The sequence below is a fragment of the Gracilinanus agilis genome, chromosome 2 (assembly GCF_016433145.1).
Source record: "Gracilinanus agilis isolate LMUSP501 chromosome 2, AgileGrace, whole genome shotgun sequence".
Classification (NCBI taxonomy): Eukaryota; Metazoa; Chordata; class Mammalia; order Didelphimorphia; family Didelphidae; genus Gracilinanus; species Gracilinanus agilis.
Genome location: NC_058131.1, coordinates 349,638,702 through 349,663,436, shown reverse-complemented (window position 1 = coordinate 349,663,436; position 24,735 = coordinate 349,638,702). Strand labels below are relative to the sequence as shown.

At 44.5% G+C, this 24,735-nt stretch overlaps 1 protein-coding gene across 1 annotated transcript in view; it reads left to right on the top strand.

Moving 5' to 3' along the window:
* TOX2 (TOX high mobility group box family member 2) overlaps positions 1-24,735 on the top strand; it is a 195,044-nt gene that overhangs the window by 140,578 nt on the left and 29,731 nt on the right. Inside the window, exons 4-5 of the mRNA XM_044659807.1 lie at positions 12,603-12,842; positions 16,817-16,939. Coding sequence (XP_044515742.1) covers positions 12,603-12,842; positions 16,817-16,939 — 363 coding nt within the window. The remainder of the gene's footprint in view (positions 1-12,602; positions 12,843-16,816; positions 16,940-24,735) is intronic.

The following is a 24,735-nucleotide window of genomic DNA, read 5'->3' as shown; positions in this document are numbered from 1 at the left end:
GGGCAAAAGCAGCATCCCTGGAGGCAGAGCAGGGTGGGCTCAGGGTGGGACAGGCTGCCTGTCTTCCCCTCACGTTTATTTCCATGAGGGTTTTTCTAACCACAGCACACATGCCAGAGTCGTAATTACTCCTTTGGAGTTGTTCTGCTCTATTGCATAAATAATATGCAATTTAAAGAAAAAAATGTATGATTACATATTTAACGGCTCGATGAAGCTGTTCTGGTCTGCTGGCCACATAATAAGAGTTTTTAAAAATTGTCTTAATACACTATTTACCCAGGAGAGTGGAAGGGCTCCAAATGAGGATGAGCCATTTGTGATTTCAGGACTTAAAACCACACTTATTTCATAACCTTTCTCGGACAATTGTTGCCTTGATTTAAATTTTTAGATAAAAGGAAAATCGAGGCTAAGTATAGAACCAAGTATAGGCTGCTCTTCCCCTCAGAGTCACCTCAGGGTACCCTCAAGGGCTCCTGACTTGGTCTCTTTTCCTGTCTTCTGCCCGAACTCTGCTCTCACACGCTTTCCCCTGGCCAGGCCTTGGCACCTCAAAGAATAAAGGAGGAGGAGGACTGGGTACCATCAACACTATTTTGGGCAAGGCCCAAAGCAAGAGATAACAACAGCAAGAGCACTGAATTTGGAGTCCAAAGACCTGGATTCAAATTCTTTCTCTGCCACTTACCTTATCCATGGGACCTTGAGCAAGTCATTTAACATCTTAGACTCAGTGTCTTCCTCTATAAAATGAGGGGATCAGAATAACTGAAACCAAAGGTCCCTTCTTGCTCCAAATCTGTGATCTTATGAGCCTATAATTCAAAGAGTGAAGCAGCCACTTAGAATGCTTTTTTTTTTAAACTCTTACTTTCTATCTTAGAATCGATACTGAGTATCATTTCCAAAGCAGAAGATGAATAAGGGCTAGGCAATGGGAGTTAAGTGACTTGCCCAGGATCACACAGCTAGGAAGTGTCTGGGGCCATATTTGAACCTAGAGCCTTCCAATTTCAGGTCTGTATGCCCCAGATTGAGTTTGGTTTTTTTCATCTTAGGTTCCATCCTAGAATCAATATAGTGTATTGGTTTCAAGGCAGAAGAGTGGTAAGGGCTAGGCAGTAGGGATTAAGTGATTTGCCAAGGGTCACACAGCTAGGAAGTGTCTACCTAGACTCCTCTTCAGCATTCTTGATTATGGAGGGAAAATAGGGTCCTCAAATATTGCCCACATTTCCACATTCAATTTTATAGATGAGGAAACTGAGGCCAATGGGGTTAAGTGATTTGCCAAGGATCATAGAAATAGTAATTATATTAGAGAGGACTTGAACTCAAGTCTTCCAAAATCTAAGTCCAGTGGATAGAACAATGTGCCCCTAGCTATTTCTCTAAGTCATCTTCCAAGAAAGGAAGTAATGAGTTCTTTGTCTTTAGCAGTTGTCATTTGAGGGCTGTCTAGCCACTTTTCTGGGTATTTTATTGAATTTCTGAGAATTGTATCAAAGTGTCTCAGTGGGTAGAATGCTAGGTCTAGAGACAATAATACCCATCTTCCTGAGTTCATATCTGGCTTTAGACATTTACTAGTTCTGTGACCCTGGGCAAGTTTGCCTCAGTTTCCTCATCTGTTAAATGAGCTGGAGAAGGAAATGACAAAGCACTCCAGTATCTTGGCCAAGAAAATCCTAAATGGGAAAGCAGAGGGATGGAAATGACTGAAACAATAGACCAACACAAAATTGGGGACTCCTACTTCGGGTAAAAGGTTGAAACCTGACTGATATTTATTAGCCACATGACATTAGACAAACCACCAACCCTCTCTGGATCTCGGTTTTCTCCTACTGAAATTAAAGCTGGACTAAGTCATCTCTGAGGTGACTGCTGGCTCTAACTTCTGGATCCCTATGATTGAACATGAGATCAGTGGGGCATGGCAGAGGAGTTAGGAAGCCCTGAAGCCATCTCATACAAGTTGGGTGACGCCAGGCTTGTCTCTTAATGGTGCCACACACCGTGCTCTAAGACTAGACTTTGCTGATGGCTTGTTGCCTGTTATCAGCAAAAGCATTTTCCACACCAGGATGCCTCCATGGGGATGAAGTTTTGATACTGGAAAAGAAAAAAAAAAAAAAAAAAAAAAAAAGGAGAGGAGAGGAGAGGAGAGGAATCTGCAAAGTAGCGGCATTATATTTATTTTATTATTTATGTATATTTTAAGGCTTTATAAACCCTTCCCACTCTCCTATAAGCCTTTCTCCCACTCTTATAAACATGGAGCCAATCAACATCCAGAATATAGAACACAGCTCTGTGGTTGCTTCTGCTATATAGCAAAAACTCCACAATACGGAATTAATTTTTTTTTTTAACCCATGATACAGTGAAGCCACAATAAGTGAATCATAATATAGTGAAGGACAACTGTAATTATATGTATTGTTATATTTTAATATTATTATATTTGTATATAATTATTATAATATAGTATATGTGTAATTATAACATTTTATGTATATATAGTTATAACATAAATATATTTATATTTATATTTATATATATACGTATATATTTATATTTATATAAATATATAGTTATAATATAAATATAAAATATAGTTATATTTATATATAATTGTCATATTATATATAATTATAGCATTGTTATATTTGCATGTAATTATTATAATATATTTCTATATAATTATAATATATTGATATGCTTTATAATTATTATAATATTGTGTGTATATTTATATATAAATATAAGATATAAGGTATTTATATGGTTATAATATATTGATATATTTATGTATAATTCTTATAATATATAGAATTATTTTAACATATTGTTATGTTTATATGTAATTATTCTATTATATTTATGTATAATTATAATATAGTGTTATGTTTTCTGTAATTATTATACTATATTATATTGTGATTATAACATATTTTTATAGTTATAATATAGTGTTATATTTATATATAATTGCTATAATATTGTATATATAATTATAACATATTGTTATATTTGTATATAATTATTATGATATATTTATATAATTATGTTGTTATGTTTTACATAATTATATGTCATACATATATAATTATTATAGCATATATAATTATAATGTTAAAATATTTATATTCAATTATTATAATATATTGATATATTTATCTATAATATTATTTATTTAAAATATATAATAATTCTATATAATACACAAAAATAAATAATAGCTGTAAATTAACCCAACTACTGCCCAGTAAAGATGAATCTTGATGACGTCTCTAATTCCTGCCTTTTCCTGAGGCTGGAATAGCCGTAGGCCGCTCCTCCTGCCCTGCAGTGAGAACATGGGGAAGCTGCCCCTCCCTACCGCTGGGGAGCCTTCCCAGTCAGTCACTCCCCAGTGGGGGCTCGGGCAGCCAGCTCCATCGACTCCCCGTTAAAGGGAAGCTTGCTCCACAGCAGGCTTATCGAGAGTGAAGATTGTTAATAAATAAAGCTGGGGGATCCTTCAACTCATGTTCACATTAATAGCGTTAATACAAAGGCAGACGGTCTGTGAGACGGTGTTTGATTTCTCTCCTGCTGGTTGTGCCTCCATGAAGCCAGCATTCAGCAGCAGCGTGAGCTTAACTTCCCGTTTGAATGGAGTGGGGGGGGGGAGTGGTGCCTCATTCCTCTCCTGACAGCCCTAGAGAGACGGGCCCCATCCTGAGGGCACCAGGCCGGTGCAGGCCTCCCGCCAGGGCCCGCTGCCCCCTATGCTAGGGTGATGGCTGCGGAGCCAGACAGGGTACAGGGCAAAGGGCTAGGGCCACGAGGTTCAGACCTCCAGTCTCTAGACAGTCAGTCTGTAGGGTAGCCGGGCTAAGGGAGGCTGGAGGGAAAAGATCTAATGACATAAATCATGGCAACCACAACAAAAACAACAAAAATTCATTTTAAAAATTCTTTTTAAAACACTTGAGGCAAAGCCCTTTTCATATATTACTTCATTTGGTCCTCAAAATAACCCTGAGAAGTAGAAGTGGCCAGAGAGAGCAGTAGATAGAACACCAGGCCTGGAATCAGGAAGACCCAAGTTCAAATCCAGACTCAGATAGCTTGGTTCTAGGAGCCTCCGCAAGCCTCAGTTTCCTTATCTGTAAAATCAAGATAACAACAGCACGCATCTCCCAGGGCTGATAGGTGGTGCATTAGATAAGGATGTGGGGAAAAATTCATCTTCCTGAAAAATTCAAATCCCACCTCAGACACTAGCTGGGTGACCCTGGGCAAGTCACTTAACCCTGTTTGCCTCCGTTTCCTCACCTGTCAAAGGAGCTAGAGAAGGAAAGAGCAAGCTTCTCCAGTGTTTGTCAGGAAAACCCCAAATGGGGTCATGAAGAGTCAGACTCCACTGAACAGCGGCAAAAACCTCCTAGAATTGTGAAAATAAAATAAGATCATCATTGTCGTATGTTTGACACATAGTAAGTACTTTGTAAATGTTAGCCATTCTCATTATCATCCCCACTTTTCAGATGAGACAAATGAGGTCCAAAGAAGTTAAGTCACTTGCTCAGAGTTGGTGCATGTAAGAGGTAGGTTTGAACCTAGATTTTCTTGATATTGGATCTAATATTAGAGGTCCTAAGGCATGCCCCGTCTACACAGGAGCCCAATCTTGGCAGGCAGATGTGTGTCTTTGGTGGGGGGTGGGGGGGGGGGGGAGTGTGAATCCTAGACAGACAGACAGACAGACAGGAAGCCTGGGACGTGGACGTCTGCAGGGACTCTTGGCCTTTGCCCCCACTCGTGTTTTCTCCCAACAGAACTGAAGAGTTTGGGGTCACTAAAAGAGGGTAGGGACCACTTCCATCTTCTCCTGCAGGGATAAAAACAGACGCAGCCCGTTCCCAGACATTTCCAACCCACCTGAGAAGGTTTCTGTTGTCTTTAACTCGGCGCACAATTTATTGGCTGCAACGCCGTAAACAAATGAATTCGTTCAATTTCGCTCCGTATCAGTGATTCAGAGCCAGGCTCCGTTGGATGGATCTTGGAGCTCTTTTGCCTTCATCCGTAACTTTTCAGAATTAACAGCCAGAAACGTGTGCCGTCTGCTTCATTTAGTCACAGCCAGAACTTCCCAGTGAATTGTATTTTCCGTTCTGAAAAAGAGGAGAGAGCCCGCACACCTCGGGGAATGGGGCGAGGAGCGGGTTTGCCCGGGGGAGAGCGGAGGTCGCTCGGTTCCCTCTCCTTGCTTGCAGAGCCTTTGGGATCCCTAATCATCGGTCCCGTGCTGCTTGCCCGGGTCAGATAGCAGCCGCTGTTCTCTCCTCTTCCTTCCTAGGGGCTCGAGGAAGAACTTGGGGTGAGCTCAGTGAAAGGCATGGAATATGTGGCTCCAGGACAGAGAATGGGTCGTATGGAAAAATAGGATGCCCGTGGCTGGCCACAGATGCCACGGGGTCTCTGACATCTGAACATGGACAGCACAGGGCACACCTGTGAGAAGGCAGCCCTATCTTTGCAAAGCTTCAAGAATTTTTTTTTTTATATACCCAGGAGACAGCCAGGTGGCTCAGTGGATGGAAAGCCAGGCCTAGAGATGGGAGGTTCTGTCCTCAGACACTTCCTGGCTGGGTGACCCTGGGCAAGTCACTTAACCCCCATTGCCTAGCTCTTACTGCTCTTCTGCCTTGGAACCAATACATAGTATTGATTCTAAGATGGAACATAAGATTAAAAAAACAAAACAAAAACTCAGTCTGGGGCATTCAGACCCAGAATTGGGAGGATCTAGGTTCAAATTTGGTCTCAGACACTTCCTAGCTGTGTGACCCTGGGCAAGTCACTTAACCCCAGTTGCCTAGCCCTTAACTGCTCTTCTGCCTTGGAACCAAAACATAGTATTGATTCTAAGATGGAACATAAGATTAAAAAAAACAAAAAACTCAGTGTGGGGCATTCAGACCCAAAATTGGGAGGATCTAGGTTCAAATTTGGTCTCAGACACTTCCTAGCTGTGTGACCCTGGGCAAGTCACTTAACCCCCATTGCCTAGCCCTTACACCTTGGAACCCATACATGATATTGATTCTAAGACAGCAGGTGAAGGTTTAAAAAAAATGTACTCAGTAAAAAGACCAAAAAGCTTTTAAAAAAAAATCATGCCTTTATTGTTGTTGTTAGTGTGTTGTTTTTAGTCATGTCTGATTCTTAGTGACCCCATTTGGTGTTTTTTTGCAAAGATACTGGAGATGTTTGCCGTTTCCCTCTTCAGCTCACTTTCAGGATAAGGAAACTGAGGCAGAGTGAAGTGACTTGCCCAGGGTCACATAGCTAGCAAGCGTCTGAGGCTAGATTTGAACTCTGGAAGAGAAGTCTTCCTGAGTCCAGGCCCAGTGCTCTAGCTAACATAGAAGTGGTGGCGATCTGAACAGAGCCCCGGCTGAGGATTAAACTCATATGGGCTACCCATGAGCAAAGAGTTTGCTAAGCTATAAAGCTTGCAGTGAGCTGGTTTAACAGACTTCAGAGAACCAACTGCTTTTTTGTAATTTAGAAGCATCTATTTATATAACTGCTTAGTAAATATTTGTTGAATAAATAAATGAACCATTGCTACACCAATTAAAAATTACCATGTATTAAAAACAAGTTGAAATAACACTGTAGTTGTGAATGAGCTTGGAATGAGCTAAAGAACACTGGATAGGAAGTCAGAAGAGTAGAGTGTGAGTCCCAGCTCTGCCATTTGCTTCCTGTAGGACCTTAGACAACTCACTTAACTTCGCTGGCCTCAGTTTCCTCAGCTGTGAACTGAGGACCTCAAAACTTCCTTCCACTAGTGTTATCTTCTGTGGTCTTAACTTATCTGACCAGTACATATCCAGCAACTTCAGCGGTATGGACAAGGTTAAGAACCAAATAGGAAGGGGAAAAAATATGGGAGAGCCTCAGACCCCACTTACTCTTTTTTTTTCTTTCAAACCTTCCATCTTAGAATCAATACTATGTGTTGGTTCTAAGGCAGAAGAGCGGTAAGGGTAGGCAATGGGGGTCAAGTGACTTGCCACTTTATCACACAGATGGGAAGTGTCTGAGGACAGATTTGAACCCAGGACCTCCCTCCCATCTCTAGGCCTGGCTCTCCATCCACTGAGCCACCCAGCTGCCCGTGCTACTTACTTTTATTTTGCATATCATTCTAACACAAGTTTAAAGTATTACAGAAATATGAAGTGCTATTATTTTGCCTTCCATCTCAAAGTGGATCAGAAGTAGCACATTGTGAAAGGTCAATTCTTCAAAAACCTAAAAAGTTTTTCAGTGGTCAAATTTCACAGATTTCTTGTGTGTAGCCTGGACCCCGTTAACCTTTAATTCAATTTAATTTAATTTTTCTCTTCTAAAAAAAGCTTTTCTGACAGTATTTTGTTTTGGTTTTATTGGGAAGTAGTTTTATTTGAAATATCCAGTTTACAGAGTTTGGAAGTTTCTCAATAAAGAAGTAAAACCTTTAAAAAAAAAAAAAGAAGAAAAAGAAGTAGCAAGTTGGTGGGGCAGTCCAGCAGTTCCCTTGCCCTCAAGGACTAAACTAAACCTCTGAAAACCTTCCTGTGTTACATCCCAGAAATGAGACCCTGTATCTCAGGGGAAAGTCTGAACAGTGCTCAGGACCCTCTGCAAGAAGTCAGGGAAGAGTGGCAGCCAGGTAGCACGGAGGATAGAGCACTAGGCTTAGAGTTGGGAAGACCTGAGTTCAAATGTGGCCACTTAGTAGCTACAAGTCACTTAAACCCTGATTGCCTGGCCTTTGCCATCCTTATCTTAGAATTGATACTAAGGGAGAAGGAGGAGGAGAAGCATGCAGTCCAGCAGCAAAGTTTCCATCCAAAATGGAAAGAAAAAAAAAAAACAACCCACCTGGTTTAGTGCTTACAGGTGTGAACCTCATTTATTTGGAAAATTCAGTTCTATGAGCCAGGCCCACTTCCTGAGAGTGAGGGATAACTGAGGCTCGGCCGGGCTGCATGGTGTGCAGCCTGCAGAACACGAAGCCTTTCTCACAGGCCCTACAGGGATGTCATCTTGGATTTGGGTTCCATCCTCCTTACCGGCCTGTGACAAAACAGGGCCAATCTGTCTGCCATTGTCTAAATGGGCTTGTCTTTCCTGCACTTGTGGAATTTCCAAATTAAGGAGCTCCTCTTCTCTCTGCCAATACAGTGTGTGAGACCTTCTCTGCTATGCTTAGTTTCCAGAGTCGCTTGGGGCATGGAATGGTTAAATGATTTGCCCAGGGTCACACAGTCAGATTTGAACCCAGGACTTCCTGGCTCCAAGGCCATCTCTATTTCTTTCCATGATATCACTCCTGTGGTTTAAATAGAAATTGAATTTTCTTTTTTTTTTTTAAACCTTTACCTTCCATCTTAGAATCAATACTGTATATTGTTTCTAAGGCCAAAAAAAAGCAGTAAGGACTAGACAATGGGGGTTAAGTGACTTGCCTAGGGTCACACCGTTGAATTTTCTATAAATGCGAAATCTTGACCAAAAAATAATGTTCCTTCTATTATACTGCTATGATTTAAGGAGAGGGTGGGGGTGGGAACTCAGTAAATGCTATTATTATCCCCATTTTACAGGTGAGAAAACAGAGGCTGAGAAATTAAGGGACTTGCCCAGAATGGAACAGATATTAAGAGTGTGGGGCAGGATTCCAGCTCGGTTCTTCCTCACTTCAGTTTGAGCTCTCTGGCCTCTAGATCAAGGAGTCCCTTATATACAGCCTAACTCTGATTTGTTTATCTGATCCCTTTCACATACCCTATCCATCCCCCCCCCCATTCATTTTCTTAATACCAAAGAATTAAGTTGTTCTTTAGAGGCAGGGCTAAATTCTCCAGAAAAGACAATCCATGCATTGGTTGTTTGTTTCTTCACTGCCCCCAGGAGCCTGGGCTCTGATAGGTGGCCCTTCCCTCGGCCTTACAGGGGTCCGGTCCCTCGTGGCCTCCCGGCACCGCCCTTGCATTATCCCACCCTCTCTTCTCCAGCTCTCTATCGGCCGTTAGCATGGAGCGCAGGGGCTGCTGTTTGCTTGTATTTGTATTCCCAGCCCTTAGCCCGGTGCCTAGCACATAAAAATCCCTTAATAAAGGATGGGGCTAGAGATCTAAATGAACAGTTAGGAGGGGGTGCTAGTGGAGAGAGAGATGCAGAAGGCCCAGTGCCTGGTCTCCAGGAGCTCTCGGTCTAGTTAGGCTGAGGACCTGCGGCCTGGTGACCTATATTCTGCTTTTCACCCAGCCCCCTCCCCAACCTCTCTAAACTCTCAGCCACCTGGTGCCTGGGGACCCAAAGGCTGCTTCCTCCTCCCAGCCCCAGCCTGTGGTTGACATGGGAGGTATCTCTGAGGTCAACCAACTTGGCTCCAACTCAAAGAAAGAGGCTTAACGGTGAGCCTTCCAACACCTTATTATACCAGCCTTCCGTCCCAGACACCTTCAGGGTGGCAGGCTGTGTGAGCCAGAGATCTGCAGGGCACTGCACCCCGAAGGGATAACTGAGCTCCATCCAAACCTTCCTGCCTCCCCATTCCGGATTATCTTCATTCAATCCAAGCCAGGAGCCCTCATCTGGAGGAAACCATTCTTGGGCCCTCGAGGGAGCCCGGAGAAATCCCGGAACCCCATGTTTCCTCCTCCCCTGGTGTTATAAACACGGTAAACAGCAGAAATGGAAGGAGACTGAGGAAGAAGAATTTTTGTTGTCATTGTTGTTCAGTCATTTCTGCCGTGTCCAACTCTCAGTGACCCTGTTTGGGGTTTTCTTGGTCAAGATACTGGAGTGGTTTGCCATTTCTTTCTCTAGCTCATTTTCCAGATGAGAAAACAGAAACCAATAGGGTTAAATGACTTTCCTGAGGTCACACAGGAAGAAGAGTCTTCCTGGCTTAGGCCTTTCACTCTATCCACTGTGCCTGAATCTAGTGCACCTATTCTGCACATTTTAGTTTTAGAGCATTGGTTAGGGCATTGAGAGGTTATTTGCCTAGAAGTCACACAGCCAGTAGATTACAAAGGCAAGACTTTAAGGCAGGCATTCCTGCCTTGGAGAATAACCACTCTATCATGTTGCTTTGTACATTATAGGTCCTTAATAAATGAATTGGATCATTGTTGATGAAGTGATAGAATGGTAACAGCTGACACCCCCAATCCTTCCTTCACACATATCTCACTTTGATGGATCAGGCTTCTATTCTAGGAGAAGAAACATATTTCATATTACAGTCTTGAAGGCTAGAAAGACTCAAGTGAACAAATCCTGGCAATCTCCCAGCACAGCTGCCCTCTATAAGCTTGCCCTGGATTGAAGAAGTGATCCCTTCTCCACACAGCAGGCTGAAAAATGGCACTATAGGTCCATGTTGGTGAACCTATGGCACATGTGCTGGAGCGTGCCAGAGAGAGCTGCTCTCCTCTCCCTCCCCTGTCTGGGGAAGGGTAGGGGTGGGGCTCACATGCAGCCTGAGGGTTGCAGTTTGGGCACTCGGTCTCTAAAAAGTTGGCCATCACTGCTATAGGTTATTGAGAACAGCTGGTAGGCAGTGTTCCCAAATCAAGTTATCAAGGGAGCTCCCGAAACCAGGGTATAGCCTTGGGGCTTGACTTCTAGGAGATCTATGGCTGGCCCCCTGTCCCTCCCTTGGTCCCTCTGCCAGAGATCTCTGAGGGCTGGCCCAGGACAGTATTTCTCAGGTCTAGTTCAATCAACAATTATTAATCACTTCCACTAGGAAGCTAGGTGGTACAGCAGATAGAGTTCTAGACCTAGAATCAGGAAGACTTGCGTTCAGATTTAGCTTCAGATACTTACCAACTGTGTGACCCTGGGCTAGTCATGTAACCCCTCATCCTCAGTTTCCTCATTTGTAAGATGGAGATAATAATAGCTCCCATATCCCAGAGTTGTTGTGAGGATCAAATGAGATAAGTGCTCAATAGAGTATCTGTCACATAGTGGGCATGGTATAAATGCTTATTCTGTTCTCTTCAGTCAAAAAGTATTTATTAATACATGTTCTGCCCCAAGCACTCCATGAGGAGGAAGAGGAAGGGATGGGAAGGCAAGCAGTCTTTGCCCTCAAAGAGCTCACATTCTAGTGGGAAAGGCAATATCGTAACTCTCAGTACATATCAGGTATATATAAAGTTGAGAGAAAATACCTTAGGAGGGGAAGGAAAGAGTATCTTGCAAAGGTAGGCTTTGAACTGAGTCCTTAAGAAATCCAGGGAAACTGAGTCAGAGGTGAGGAGAGGGAGTATGGCAGCTGTGCAAGACAAGAAGTGAAAAGACATGAAGATGGGAGAAGGGCGTTGTTGTGTACAAGGACATGCTAGGAGGCCACGATGGCTTGACCGTGGAGCCTCTGGAGACATGGTTTAAAGAACGAGGAAAGAAAGGAAAAGGTTGTAAAGAGCTTTATCTGTTTCTGGAGGCAATAGGGATCCATTGGAGTTTATAGAGTAGGGGACTGTCGTGGTGGGATCTGTGTCTAAGGAAGATCTCTTGGGCTGCTGAGCAGAAGATGGATTAGGGATTCTTGAGGCAGGGAGACTAGCAGACTATTGCAGTAGTCTATTATTAGCCGTGGTGGTCGCCTCCTTGACCTTTTCTGGCGAGCCGTCTGGCTTGTGGCTGGGGGCTAACAGTGACGTGTCTAGCTGACCCAGACCCAGCCTACTAAAGTGCAGAGATGACTGTGTAAAGGCTGCTGGTGACCACATTCCAACCAGCAACCCGACGGGGCGGGGGAGAGAAGGGGGAAGTTGCAACAAGGTATGGGAGTCGTGGTGGAACCTGGCCCCAGCGCAGATCTGAAGGTTACTTCTCTATCGTCCTTGTGTCCTATCTGTTGAATTCAAAATCAGCATTGTTTTATTGCTTATATATTAAAAATATAATTTTCCCTCTTTCCTGCTTTTGAAAAATGACTATTGTTTTTAGAAATCTTAACAATAGGAAATGTTTGGTGACTGAGAGAGGCATAATGTATAAACCTGAAATAAATGCTAATTTAAGTAGGGGGAAAAAATCTTATTTTGTATATATGTAATCATATTTTTTTTATTACTTACAAGCTCCTTAGCTTGTCATTTCAAGCCTACCACAATCTGTCTCCAATCAATACAGCAGCTCAATAATATGGAAAGAAAGTCAGAGGACTTGGGTTCAAATCCTAGCCCTTCCATTCACTAGCTGGATGATCTTGGACAAGTCACTTAACCTATATGGACCTCATTTTCCTCATCTACAAAATGAGGGAATTGGACTAGATGGACTCAGAGTTCTTTCCCAGCTCTAATTCCATGCTTCTATGATCTGTTGGCTGGCAAGGGTCCAAAGGGTTTTCAGGGGGCCAAAAGAGTTCCCATTTGACCCTTCCCACTATATACAGGGTTTCAAGGAGAACTCTGATTCCTTAATTTGAACTCTGATTCCTTAATTCTCCCTTATGATGTGTGTTTTACAAACCCACGGGAAAATATTTTTGTTTTTAAAACACGGTTCTTCTCACTCAGATCCAGGAGATGGTCCATGCAGAAGCATCATCCTACGACTCCAGCAGACAGGTGTCCCTGCTCAATCGCCCCACGATGCTGGCCAGTCACATGAGCGCCCTCAGCCAGTCCCAGCTGATTTCACAGATGGGCATCAGGAGTGGGGTGAGCCACGGCTCCCCATCACCCCCAGGAAGTAAATCGGCCACTCCGTCCCCCTCCAGCTCCACTCAGGAAGAGGAGACAGAAGCTCATTACAAGGTAGGAGCAGTCCCTTTGCTTTTTTGCTAGAAAATACTTGATAAAAGGCATAATGATGAACTGAAGCTTAACCTTTTCTAGGTTTATTATGCGTTTGGCCCTCTTTTTTTTAAAACCCTTAACTTCTATGTATTGGTTCTAAGGCAGAAGAGTGGTAAGGGTGGGCAATGGGGGTCAAGTGACTTGCCCAGGGTCACACAGATGGGAAGTGTCTGAGGCTGGATTTGAACCTAGGACCTCCCAACTCTAGGCCTGACTCTCAATTCACTGAGCTACCCAGCTGCCCCCAACATTTGGCCCTCTTTATAGACTCCCCCTACCTGCTAGTGCCTACCCTGCCCGAAATTATTATATTATGTTATATTATATTTGTATATTCTTATATGAGCATGTATTGTCTCTCTTGATATACCTGGAGGGATAGGAGCTCATTGATATCCTTGTATCCCCAGAACCTCTAGTATACAATAGATGATTAATAAATACTTCCAGATTGAGTAATAGAAAAAAGACCAAGATCTTTTTCCTGTTTGCCTGAAAAAAGGGATGGGGGGGGAGAGAAAATGGAATTAGAGAAGGATAAGGGGTGGGGGGAGAAAGAGGGAGGGTAGGCAAGAGAAGAACAAATCAGAGACACAGACAAGGAGAAGTTGGGGGGGAGAGAGAGAGAGACAGAGAGAGACAGAGAGACAGAGAGAATAAGAATAATCACAGATAGTAGCAGTAGGTTCTATGAGTCTGAAATTATAAGAAAGTCAAGCAGAGGCACAGGCTGGTAGAGCTCAACAGGAACTTAGAGGACCATCAGCCACAAAGAACATCTATTGCCTTCTTTGTGAATGTCTAATTAACTAATTAATAAGCATCTTTCAGACCAAATATTCCCATCAACCAGGGTTGATCTATTTATTGTTGAGTTTTAGGGTTTTCTTGGCAAAGATAATGGAGTGGCTTGCCATTTTCTTCTCCAGCTCATTTGGCAGATGAGGAAACTGAGGCAAACAGGGTTAAGTGACTTGCCCAAGGTCACACAGCTAGTAAGTGTCTAAGGTCAAATTTGAACTCAGTCATGTGAGTCTTCCCAACTTGAGACCTGACACTCTATCCACTGCACCAGCTGGCTGCCTTGAGTTGACACGTACATGGGTGTAATACTTGACAACTCAATTTTAGAATTGTTCCCATAATCTGAATTTCTTTCTCTACACACCAACACCTACCACTCCCACCCAACCTGGTTATGTAAGTGAAAGCTGTGTTGAGTGACTCCCCGTGCCCTGGAGTGAGGAAGCACCTCTTTAAAAGGCTCTCATGAGCTCTCAAAAAGATTCAAATCCACCATTTTCAGATGTTATATTATATGAGCGGGTTGCAGATACGTTTACTGTATCTATGCACATGTGTGTGCATGATTATGAGTGGGTGGATTATGGGGGTTCATGTTATATATTATATAAATATTTTAACTATATCTTATATAATTATTGATTATATATTAATATATGGTCTATGTAATCATATTCACACAAATGTGTTTTGAAAGCATGTTCTGTAGTCATTTTCCACTGGATCCAATCCCAGTCAAATAGAGCTACATGACACCCTGGTTTTTGTCAACAGGAAGTGTGGTCTCTAGGCTGTTAGGGGAAGGGGAAAGGTGTGTGTGGTGTGCGTGCATGCGTGTGTGTGTCTGTGTCTGTGTGTGTTCAAACCAGCTATTGCTCTGTCTGAAACTTTGTCCCCAGCCTATCTTCTTCTTCACTAAAGTCTGAGAAACCTCATGATGTGGGGTTGCAGGCCCGAATAGGCCTCATTAAATGATTCGTGGAAAGGTCGGCCAGAGGCTCCAGGGCCAAAGAAAAAGAAGAGTTGACTGGGACTAGCCGTTTGAAGCACAACCCTGACATGCTGGTGATCATTGGAGGAACTTTTTTTTTTTTTAGTATAAAATGGATCAAACAAGATTAAGACAGAAAGTAGATGGCCCCCAGCTCCCTAATGGCTGGATGACACTGAGTTAGGCAGTGCTTCCCTTAATAAGGTACCCTTTCACCTCCAATGACTTTAATCCAAGCTCCAGCCTGGCAGGCTTAAATTAAATACATTGGTTGGCTTCTCTGCACATTCACTAATGGGCAGCTGTCCATTTGACAAATGCTGCTCTCCCGATGCTGGGCTAATGACCAGGCAAGGACTGATGAACAGAAAATATTTGCACAGCTCCTGACTTGGCCAGCTAAAATATAGCCTCTGGTACTAGGCAGTCTTGTAGAACCACAGCCCTGAGAACTGGAGGGAAAGTTAAAAGATCACCTGGCATGTGAACACTCACTCTCTGTCTCCCTGTCCATCTCTCTGTCTCTCTTTCTCTGTGTGTGTGTGTCTGTCTGTCTCTCTTCCTCTGTCTCTCTGTCTCTCTCTCTCTTTGTCTGTTGTCTGTCTATCTCTGTCTCTCCCCCTCTCTCAGCCTTCTTCTCTCCCTCCCCTTTCCCTCCCTCCCTCTTTCCCTCTCTCTCTCATTCTCTCTTTCTGTCTCTCTCTGACTCTCCCTTTCTTTCTCTCTCCCCTTCTCCCTCCCTCCCTCTTTCTTTCTTTCNAGACTTTGCTTCCCCTTAATTTCCTGCCAGCCACTGAATTATGATGACCAAACACTAGTGACTGTTTCCATTCATGAAATAATGAACACCAGGAGAGTCCCCTAGAACTCTGGCCACAGAAGGATCACAGGGGAATTCCACGGGGCCCGGTCGGTCAGTCGTGGGCCAGATGAGCCTGGCTGAGTGATGCTAGTCTCAGAGGAGCCCCGTCTTCGGGCTTCAGCCTGTGTTGGCTCTGGCAAGGTGAAATCTGGAAGCTGCCCACCTGCCTGCTGTAGAAGGGGATTGAGGACTTAAATATCCTCCACTATCTCTGACTTTTTCTACATAATTTTTAAGTAGCCCTATTTCTCTGTTTCTAATTGACTCAGTACATGACAGTTAGGAGGCTCCTCTACCTGCATCCCAGCCTGGTCCCCATCTGCACATTTCTCCTGCTGTCACCACCCCCTCTCACAGTGGGCCCATCCAGCCTAGGGCAGCAGATCCAGACCACTATTTGTAAGACCCTTTGGGTGGGATTCTGGCATTTATTACTCAGGGTATCTGAGGGCTAAAAGGAACCTTACACATGCTCCAGATCAGGAGCCCTTAGCTTTTTGTGTGTATTGGACCTCTTGGGCAGTCTGGTGAAGCTTCTAGACACCCTTCTCAGAATAATGTTCCTAAGCACACAAGATAAAATCTTATTTATTGCAAATTTAAATAAAATGTCTTGATTATATTATTTATTGCAAAACAAGTCAATTATATTGAAATAAAAGCCATATATGTATATATTATATATAAATAAAATCTATTATAATATATTTATATATCATATATAAAGCATGTTATAATATAATTATATTATAATGTATTATATAAGATTATATATTTTATATTTACCTATCTTATATATAAAAAATATATTTAAACCCTTACCTTTCATCTCAGAAATAATACTGCGTATTGATTCCAAGGTAAAAAAGCAATAAGGACTAAGCAATGGGGGTTAAATGACTCACTCAGGGTCACACAGCTAGAAAGTGTCTGGCACCAGATTTGAACCCAGGAACTCCTCTCTCCAGGCTTGACTCTCTCTCCAATGGATCACCTAACTACCCTTCCCCATACATTTATTTATTTATTTAGCACCCCCCCCCCAATGTAAAATGCAAGTTTATGAACCCAGGATGAGACCTTCATTCTATAGAGAAGGAACCTGGGGCTTAAAGACAAAGGGATTCGCTCAGCTTCCTCACCTGTGGAGTGGGAATAAGAAGCCCCATCTTTGTGCTTTGTTGTGAGGCTGAAGGACAGTGGTAGGGCCTGGACCTGTGGTTCCCTTGGGATGAGGGGACTCCCTCAGGCAAAGCGGTCTGACATTCCCTGCAGATTGTAGTCCGGGAGAGTTTCCTGCAGCCTCCTGCGGAGGTCCCAAAGCTGGCAGGTGTCCGAGGAGGTGGCCGGCCCCTAGGCCGACCCTCCACCTACCACGTGGCATTGCCTTTCTCAGCTGTGAGACAGAAATAAGATGAAAATGGGGAAGCACTGGGGCGCCATTGAGAGCTTAATATAGTCTTCTCGTCCCTCCCATTTAAGAAAAATTCTTTTTGAATGAGAGGGATAAGAAGACTATTAAAGGCCTCACACATATAAAGTGCTTGACAGTTTGGTTTGGTTTGGTTTCAAATCATCTCTGAGCCTCCTGTTCGAGGGGGTGGCCGGCTGCCATCCCCGGAGGCAGCAAGAACTAATGCCATCCCACAGCCAGCTAGTTGGCAGAGCCCAGAACGCCGTTTGAGGCAGTGTATAGCACCTCCAGAGGCCCGGAGAGGAGCCAAATACAGGATACAGAGGCTGGTTATATTCCAGACTGCAAATGGTTAACGCTCCTTCCATTTCCCCTGCCCTGCCCCCTTTGCCTCCAAAGACCAACTGGGCAGCCCCAACGGGGTGCTTGTCAACCCCCCCACCCCAGACAGGTGTGCCTAAAGCAAATGTGCCTGTTTTCTCCAGGCAATAAAAGAAAGATAACAAAGGCCCTTCTCTCCCCTTCCAGGGCCTTCTCTGCATTTCACCTGGGAACATCCAGAAAAGAAATTCCTATCCTCCCACCCACCTCTTTGGCCCAGAGAGCTCTTCCCTCCCAAAGAGCGGGCCTGGTGGGCCTTGGCCATGGAGGGCCCCAGAGAGGGAGCCTTCAGCCCTCTCCTCCTTCAGGGCTTGGTCCTCTAGCCTCAGCCCAGGGAGGAAGGGAAGAAGGGAGGAAGGGAGTGGCAGAGAATCCCCCCAACCTCTTCCCTCCCCCGTTTCTGTAGGACCTTTTCACATTTTTCACGTTTTCCTTCCCAGCTTCTGTACAGTGAAACCTCGTTCTCCCTCTGACACACTTGTATCTAAATTCCTCATTTCCTGCTCGTTTGTATTTCTATCGGTTGCCTGGTGATTGGCTCGTGCTGCGGATGCTGGATTAGAGAGCTCCCCCGTCCTTGGGTGCTGTTCAAGGACACCCGTTCCTAGGCCCCAAAGTTCTGCCTCTCCCTTACCCCTGGGCAAGAACCGTGGTCCCCCCAAGGGCCACCCCCCATCCTGCCATTCTGCCTCCTCCCTCCTAGCAGAGGCTACTGGGGAATTCAGCAATAATAATAACAGCTTGTGTTTCTGTAGCATTTTAAGGTTGAGAAGGGGCTTTTCTTACAATAACCTCTTTGAACCTCAGTTTTCTCATCTGAAAAATGGGAAGAATGGCCCCTGCCTCACAGGATTGTTGTGAGAACCAAATGAGATAGCATATACAAAGCAATTTAAGTGAGCTTTTATTATTATCATTATAACCTAATAACATACAGTAAAATCACATTTTATTGATGATTAATCTAAGACAGAGAGAAGATGCTTGTTCCAGATACATAGCTAGTAAATGTCCAGAGCCTAGCCTTGACTTCTGGCCTCCTGACTCCAAGTCCAGGCTTCTTCGCATTAGAGCCCTGCACAGCTGAAGCAACACTTCCATGTTCCCTGGGTTTGGCCTGGCCTGGAGCAGAAACTCTGTTTTATGGAGAACTAAAAATACTAAAATACTCAATTACTAAAGAAGGAAATCTCCCACCTCAAGTGTCCCACAAATTAATCCTGGTGATGTTCTCTGTTCAAAGAGGCACTGTTGGGAGCAGCTGGGTGGCTCAGTAGATTGAGAGCCAGGCCTAGATATGGGAGGTCCTAGGTTCAAATCTGGCCTTGGACCCTTCCTAGTTGGGTGACCCTGGGCAAGTCACTTGACCCCCATTGCCTACCCGTACCCCTCTTCTGCCTTAGAACCAATGCACAGAATTGATTCTAAGATGCAAGGTAAGGGTTTAAAAAACAAAAACAAACAAAAAAAAAAAACACAAAGAGGCCCTGTCTCATGGACAAGTGGATGAGCAGGGGGAGAGACCTGGAAAGGCGCTGGTCTCTGAAGTCACAAATAAAATGCTCCATAGTTCCACCCTGGAAACTGCAAAAGTCAACTGGTATAACCCAGGCAGCAAAGGCAAATGCTCAGCACACATTTATTATGTACCTACTGCGTGCCAGGCACCGAAAGGCAAGTGGTCAGCACACATTTATCATGAACCTACCATATGCCAGTTACCAAAAGGCAGGCATTCAACAAGCATTTGTGGAGCATCTCCTCCATGCCAGGAACTATGCTAAACCCTGGCGATGCAAAGAAAGACAAAAGCAACCCCTGCCCTCAAGGAGCTGGCAGTCTAATGAGAGAAACAGTATATAAACAACCAAGTATGAACAAAGCTGCATGTATGAACAAAACAAGTATGAACAAAGGATAAATTGGAGCTGATCCAGAGAGGGAAAGTACTAGTCCTGAGGGGGACGGGAAGGGCTTCCTGCAGAAGGTTGGATTTTAGCTGGACCTGAGCTGGCAGGACTGGAGAGTCAGAAGGATTTAGGGAGCTCCTCTCCAATGCCTCCGCTCCTGGGGCTGCAGAGCCCAGGGTTCCCCTTAGGGAAGGCCCAGCATCAGCCACCCCCCAGCTCTAGAATGCTTTACAGTTAGGGAGCACTTTGCTCACAGCAGACCAGTGAGGGACGCCACCATTCTGCAGTTTTAGAGACCCACTTGTGGCAGAATATGGGCAAACTGAAAACACCTCCAGGAGAAGCCCACAGTGGTGACAGAGAAAGGAAATGGCCTCCCCCAGGTCACAGGGCTAATAAGAGGCAGACGGAGACTGGAACCCAGGCCTCTTCCCACTCCACACCCACTGCCCTTGCTTCTTCAACTAGGGCCTGCAGGGGAACGTGGCCTAGAAATAAATTGCTCAGGTTACTGGATTGGACTAAACTACAACACTAGGACTAAGTACTAAAAGTACTAGAACCTAACTTCTAAAGTAGAAAAATTGCCTGAAATATTGTAGAAAGATATTTTGTTTGCTTGTTTCAAAGTTGACATTAAAAAAAAAGAAGGGCTTAGGTTTGTTCTTCGTTAACCAGAAAATTAAATTGACCCAGAAACCTTATTACCTTGATTTATCAAAGCTTGACTGCCCTAGTGTGAGCCACAGGCAGGCAGCAGCAGGAACCAATTACCGTAGGACAGGCTCATTGAACAAGAGCCGGAAGGGCCCTCAGAGGTCATCCAGTTCAACCCCCTCATTTTCCAGATTAGGAAATTGAGGTCCAGGACACTCGAGTGGCTTGCCCAGTGTGGTGAATTCTCTCCAGACTCACTGTCTCAGAGCCCCATCCGGCTTCTAGGGTTCCCTGAAGTTTGGGGTTACCACTGCATCAGGCCCTCTCATTGGCTATGGCACCCCCACTGTTGAGTACCAGTGACTAGCTCCCCAGCTCCATTTAATGAGTTTTATCAGATACCTTATACAAAGGGATATTTACTTCAAGGATATAACAAGAAGAAAAGTACAAATATTCCCCCCACTAACACTTCAGGGTGAATGTTTCCCTGTCTCGCCTTGGTCCCTGCGAAGAGTGGATTCAAACTTAATTTCTATATAGCATTGTTCCACCAAGTTCATGTCCAAATGTCTTCCAGATGAGGCTTGTCTCATCCACCGTAGGGCTAGGTTCTAAAGTCATGCCTTGCTCCTCCAGGCACCAAACTGGCTGTAAAAATCCAGATTCTAGGATACCTGGGTGCCCCTCTTCCTTCTCCCCAAACAAAAGGACAGACACCAAGGCAGGCAGCAAAGAACACAGGCCCACGTAGCAGAAGTGGGATTTGAACCCAGGTCTTCTGATTCCAAAGCCTTTCCCAAAGAAGCCTCTCCGTTGACCTGCCTGTCTCTGAATGTCGGGGATCATGTGATCTCCAAGGGCCTTGCCAGTCTTGCTAGTCTAACAATTTCTCCACTGATGGACTGATTTCGGGGTAATGTGGAAAGCCAGCTTTTCCCTAGGTTAATTGTCACAGACTCTCCTTGGAGGGCGCGTGCTTCACCAGAAAAGAAATAGCATGACTATGAAAGTTGAGTGTTGTGTTGAATGAAATTCTGAAATCCTCTGAAACTTGAAAATGCAGTGTCCAGGTCTAGAGACCCATTTACGGAAGAATGGGGGCGAACTGAGACACCTCCAGGAGAAGCCCACAATGGCGAGAGGGTCTACAGACCACGAATCGTAAGAATCAGAAGAAGGAACCAGAGATCTTTAACTTGGAGAAGCCCTTGTAAAGGGAAGCCAGTCACTAAATGTGGAGTTATGGAGTCTGGCTTTAAATCCACGCTCTGTTATTCAGTCGGCCCAGCTCTTCAGGACCCCATTTGGAGTTTTCTTGGCAAAGATACTGGAATGGCTTGCCATTTCCTTCTCCGGCTCACTTTACAGGGGAGGAAATGGAGCAGAGTAAAGAGACTTGCCCAGGGTGACACCGCTAGTTAGTACTCAGGAAAATGAGTCCTGACTCCAAGACTGGCATTCTGTCCACTGTGCCACCTAGCTGTCCTAGTTCTGTTGTCAACACATAAATGCGTAGTTACTGGCTGGCTCGCCACCCATTTGGCTTCCACCCCGTTTATTCTTTGGGACGGCTGCCTCATCCTTAAACCGAGAGCTTGAACTAACCGATCACTAAGGCTCCTTCCAGCTCTTGCATGATTCTCTGGAAATGTCTCTGGATTTGGAGCCGGAGGGCCTGGATTGGAAACCTACTACTTCCACTTGGGCCTCTGTTTCTTCACCTGTAAAATGGGGGGATTGAATTAGATGATCCCGTCATCCAATATCTGAAGGCAGTTGCTTTCTGAGGATAGGAAAGGGACCCAAGACGTTCCGTGGGACTCCGCAGAGCAGATTTAGGCTGGCACTACCAAATAACTTTTTTAAAACCAGATGGACCCTGGCGTAGCATGAGCCACCTTGTAGGATAGTGAGCTCTCCGTTACTAGAAATGTTTACTTTTTTTTTTTTTTAAACCCTTACCTTCCATACTAGAGCGATAAGGGCTAGACAATAGGTGTTAAGTGACTTGCCCAGGGTCACACAGCTAGGAAGTGTCTGAGGTCACATTTGAACCCAGGAACTCCCCTCTCTAAGCCTAAAGCCCTATCCACTGAGCCACCTCAATGGGTCCTACTGGGATTTTACAAGGACTGGATGGATCAGCCCTTGTCAGAGAAGCTGGAGGGAGGATTCTACCTGAAGTCTCTCTCCAGGCCTTCACAGTGAGATGGTGGGAGAGCATCTCTTCCCTTGTGTCCCCTCCCTGGCCCAGGAAGGAGCGCAGCCTTTGAAGAAGAGAGGAAGACAGACTCTTCCAATCAGGGAAAACAGCCCCTTTGGGGGGTGGAGGGGCGAGAGCAGGCTGGGGGGCACACCGCGGGGCATGTTCTCTGTCAGCAAGGTTTAGGATAATTGTCTCCTCTAATTAGCTGGTTATCAAACAGGAACATTTCATTACGGTAGAGTGTCTCCGCTGTTTTGCTGACACAAGGGGTGTCAGGATTATGACTCCAACACATGCTTCTGATAGCTCCGATATCTATCTTTATTCACAATCACTCACCATGTTAGCAGCACCCCCACCCCTCGTCGGAGTGAATGACACCAACTGCTTACAAATAAGAAAAGGAAGCAGCAGGCACGCGTGGCAGATTTCTTTTTATGGACGTGCACTCTTGCACACTCAGATAAATACGCACATGTGAATACACCCACATGAACATGGGGGATCCGAGAGTTAGAGCCTGAAAGGGCTTTTCATTGTTTATTCATTTCATTTGTGTCCCACAAGTCCTGATCCCCTTAGGATTGGGGGTTTTCTTGGCAGAGATCCTGGAGAGGTTGGCCATTTCCTTCTCTAGCTCATTGGACGGAGGAAAAAACAGTGGCCAACCGGGTGAAGTGACTTACCCAGGGCCACCCAGCTAGGAAGTGTCTCAGTCCAGATTTGAACTTCTGGACTCTAGGTCTGGCACTCTACCTCCTGCACCTCCTAGCTGCCCTTAAAGGCCATCAAACCGTTTAACCTGAGTCTCTAAAACTATAAGTTGAGCAAATCTCTGATCTCTATTGGTGGGGGAGTTTCCCCCCAACACTGCTAAAATCTTGGACCCAGTCTCCCCACCAGAAAAATGAATATTATTTTACATGTATTTTACATACACATGCACCAGTGTGTACACATTCACTTCACTAGTACAGTGGAAAGAGCATTGCATGTGGGGTCACGGGATCTGAATTCAAATTTTGGTTCATCCACTTCCTGCCTAGCCTTGGGCAAATCATTTACCCTTTCTAGACCTGTAAAATGAAGGACTTGGATGAGAGAGCCTCGAGGGGTGCTTCTGACTCTAAGTCTATGAGCCTATTCTGCTGTGATGGATGTATCTGTGTATATCTCACATATACCTGAACAGACATAAGTAGAAAATGGTTTGTTTGTCTTTATTTAAGTCCTTTTAATACTTTGGAAATTGGAGATCCCTAAGAGAAAGTGTGATTTATTTGGAAAGTAAATCTGTTCTGTCAATATTTAAACAAAAACTTGGAAAGGGCCTTGGCACCAGCTGCCATCCTTAGCACCAAAGCTTCTCTTCTAGAGAGTGTGGAGTTCTTATAATAGTATCAAGGGAAATGACAATGACGTTCCTATTTCCTTGGCACTCAACAGTTTACAAAACAATCTGCATCCCCATTTTATGGATAGTGATAATTATCACTACATGTTATTATCATTAATAGCTGACATTTCTATAATTCTTCAAAGTTTGCAAAGCACTTTATGTTATCGACTTTGAGACTCACAGCAACCCTCCAACATAGGTTTTGCAAGTATCATTGCTATTTTACAGATGAAGAAGCTAAGGCCCAAGGAGGGAAATGACTTGTCCTCCACTAATAAGGAGAACTACAAGGAACAGAATCTCAATCTCATGGCTCCAGATACGGGGTGGGGGTATGGGCAGTGGGGAGGATTCTTTCTCTGACTCTGTACTGTTTCACCCCATAGCAAGGTCATCATACATGTGAATGGTCTCATTGATCTCTCCAGCTCTACTTAGGTGCTTATAAAAATTAAAATTTCTTAGTATCTGCCACCCCAAAATCCACTTGGAGGAACCCCCTCACCTTCACATTCTTTCTCAGTGTGTCTCTGTCTTGTCTCTGTATCTCTCTGCCTCCCTCTCCTTCTGTTTCTGACTCAAATTCTATTTCTCTTTTTCTGACTTTCTCCCTATCTCTGCCCTCATCTCCATCTGTCTCTCTTACTCTCTCTCTCCCTTTCTGTGCTTTTGTCTCTCTCCCTCTCTCTTTCCTTGCCTCTATCTCAGTCTCTATTTCTCTCTTCTTTTGTATCCCCCCTTTTTCTGCCTCCAGCTCTCTGTCTCTATCTCAAACTCTGAATGTCTCAATTTCTGTCTCTCTTCCTCTGTCTCCCCCTTTCTATCTTGATCTCTCTGTGTGCCTCTGTCTACCTTTATCTCTTCTTGTCTGTCTCTATCTCAGTCTTTGTCTCTATCCATCTCAATTTCTAGCTCTCCATTCGGCTCTGTTTCCCCCTTTTCTGTCTTTATCTCTCTGCATGCCTCCATCTATCTGTCTCTGTCTCTGTCTCTGCCTGTCTCTCTCAATTTCTGTCTCTCTGTTCTGCTCTGTCTCCCCCTTTCTGTTTCTCTCTTTCTGTGTGCCTCCATCTATCTTGCCATTTCTGTCTCTCTTTGTCTCTATCTCAATCTTGTCTCTGCCTGTCTCTCTCAATTTATGTCTCTCTGTTCTGCTCTGTCTGCCTCTCTCTCTCTCTCTCTCTCTCTCTCTCTCTCTCTCTCTCTCTCTCTCTCTCTCTCTCT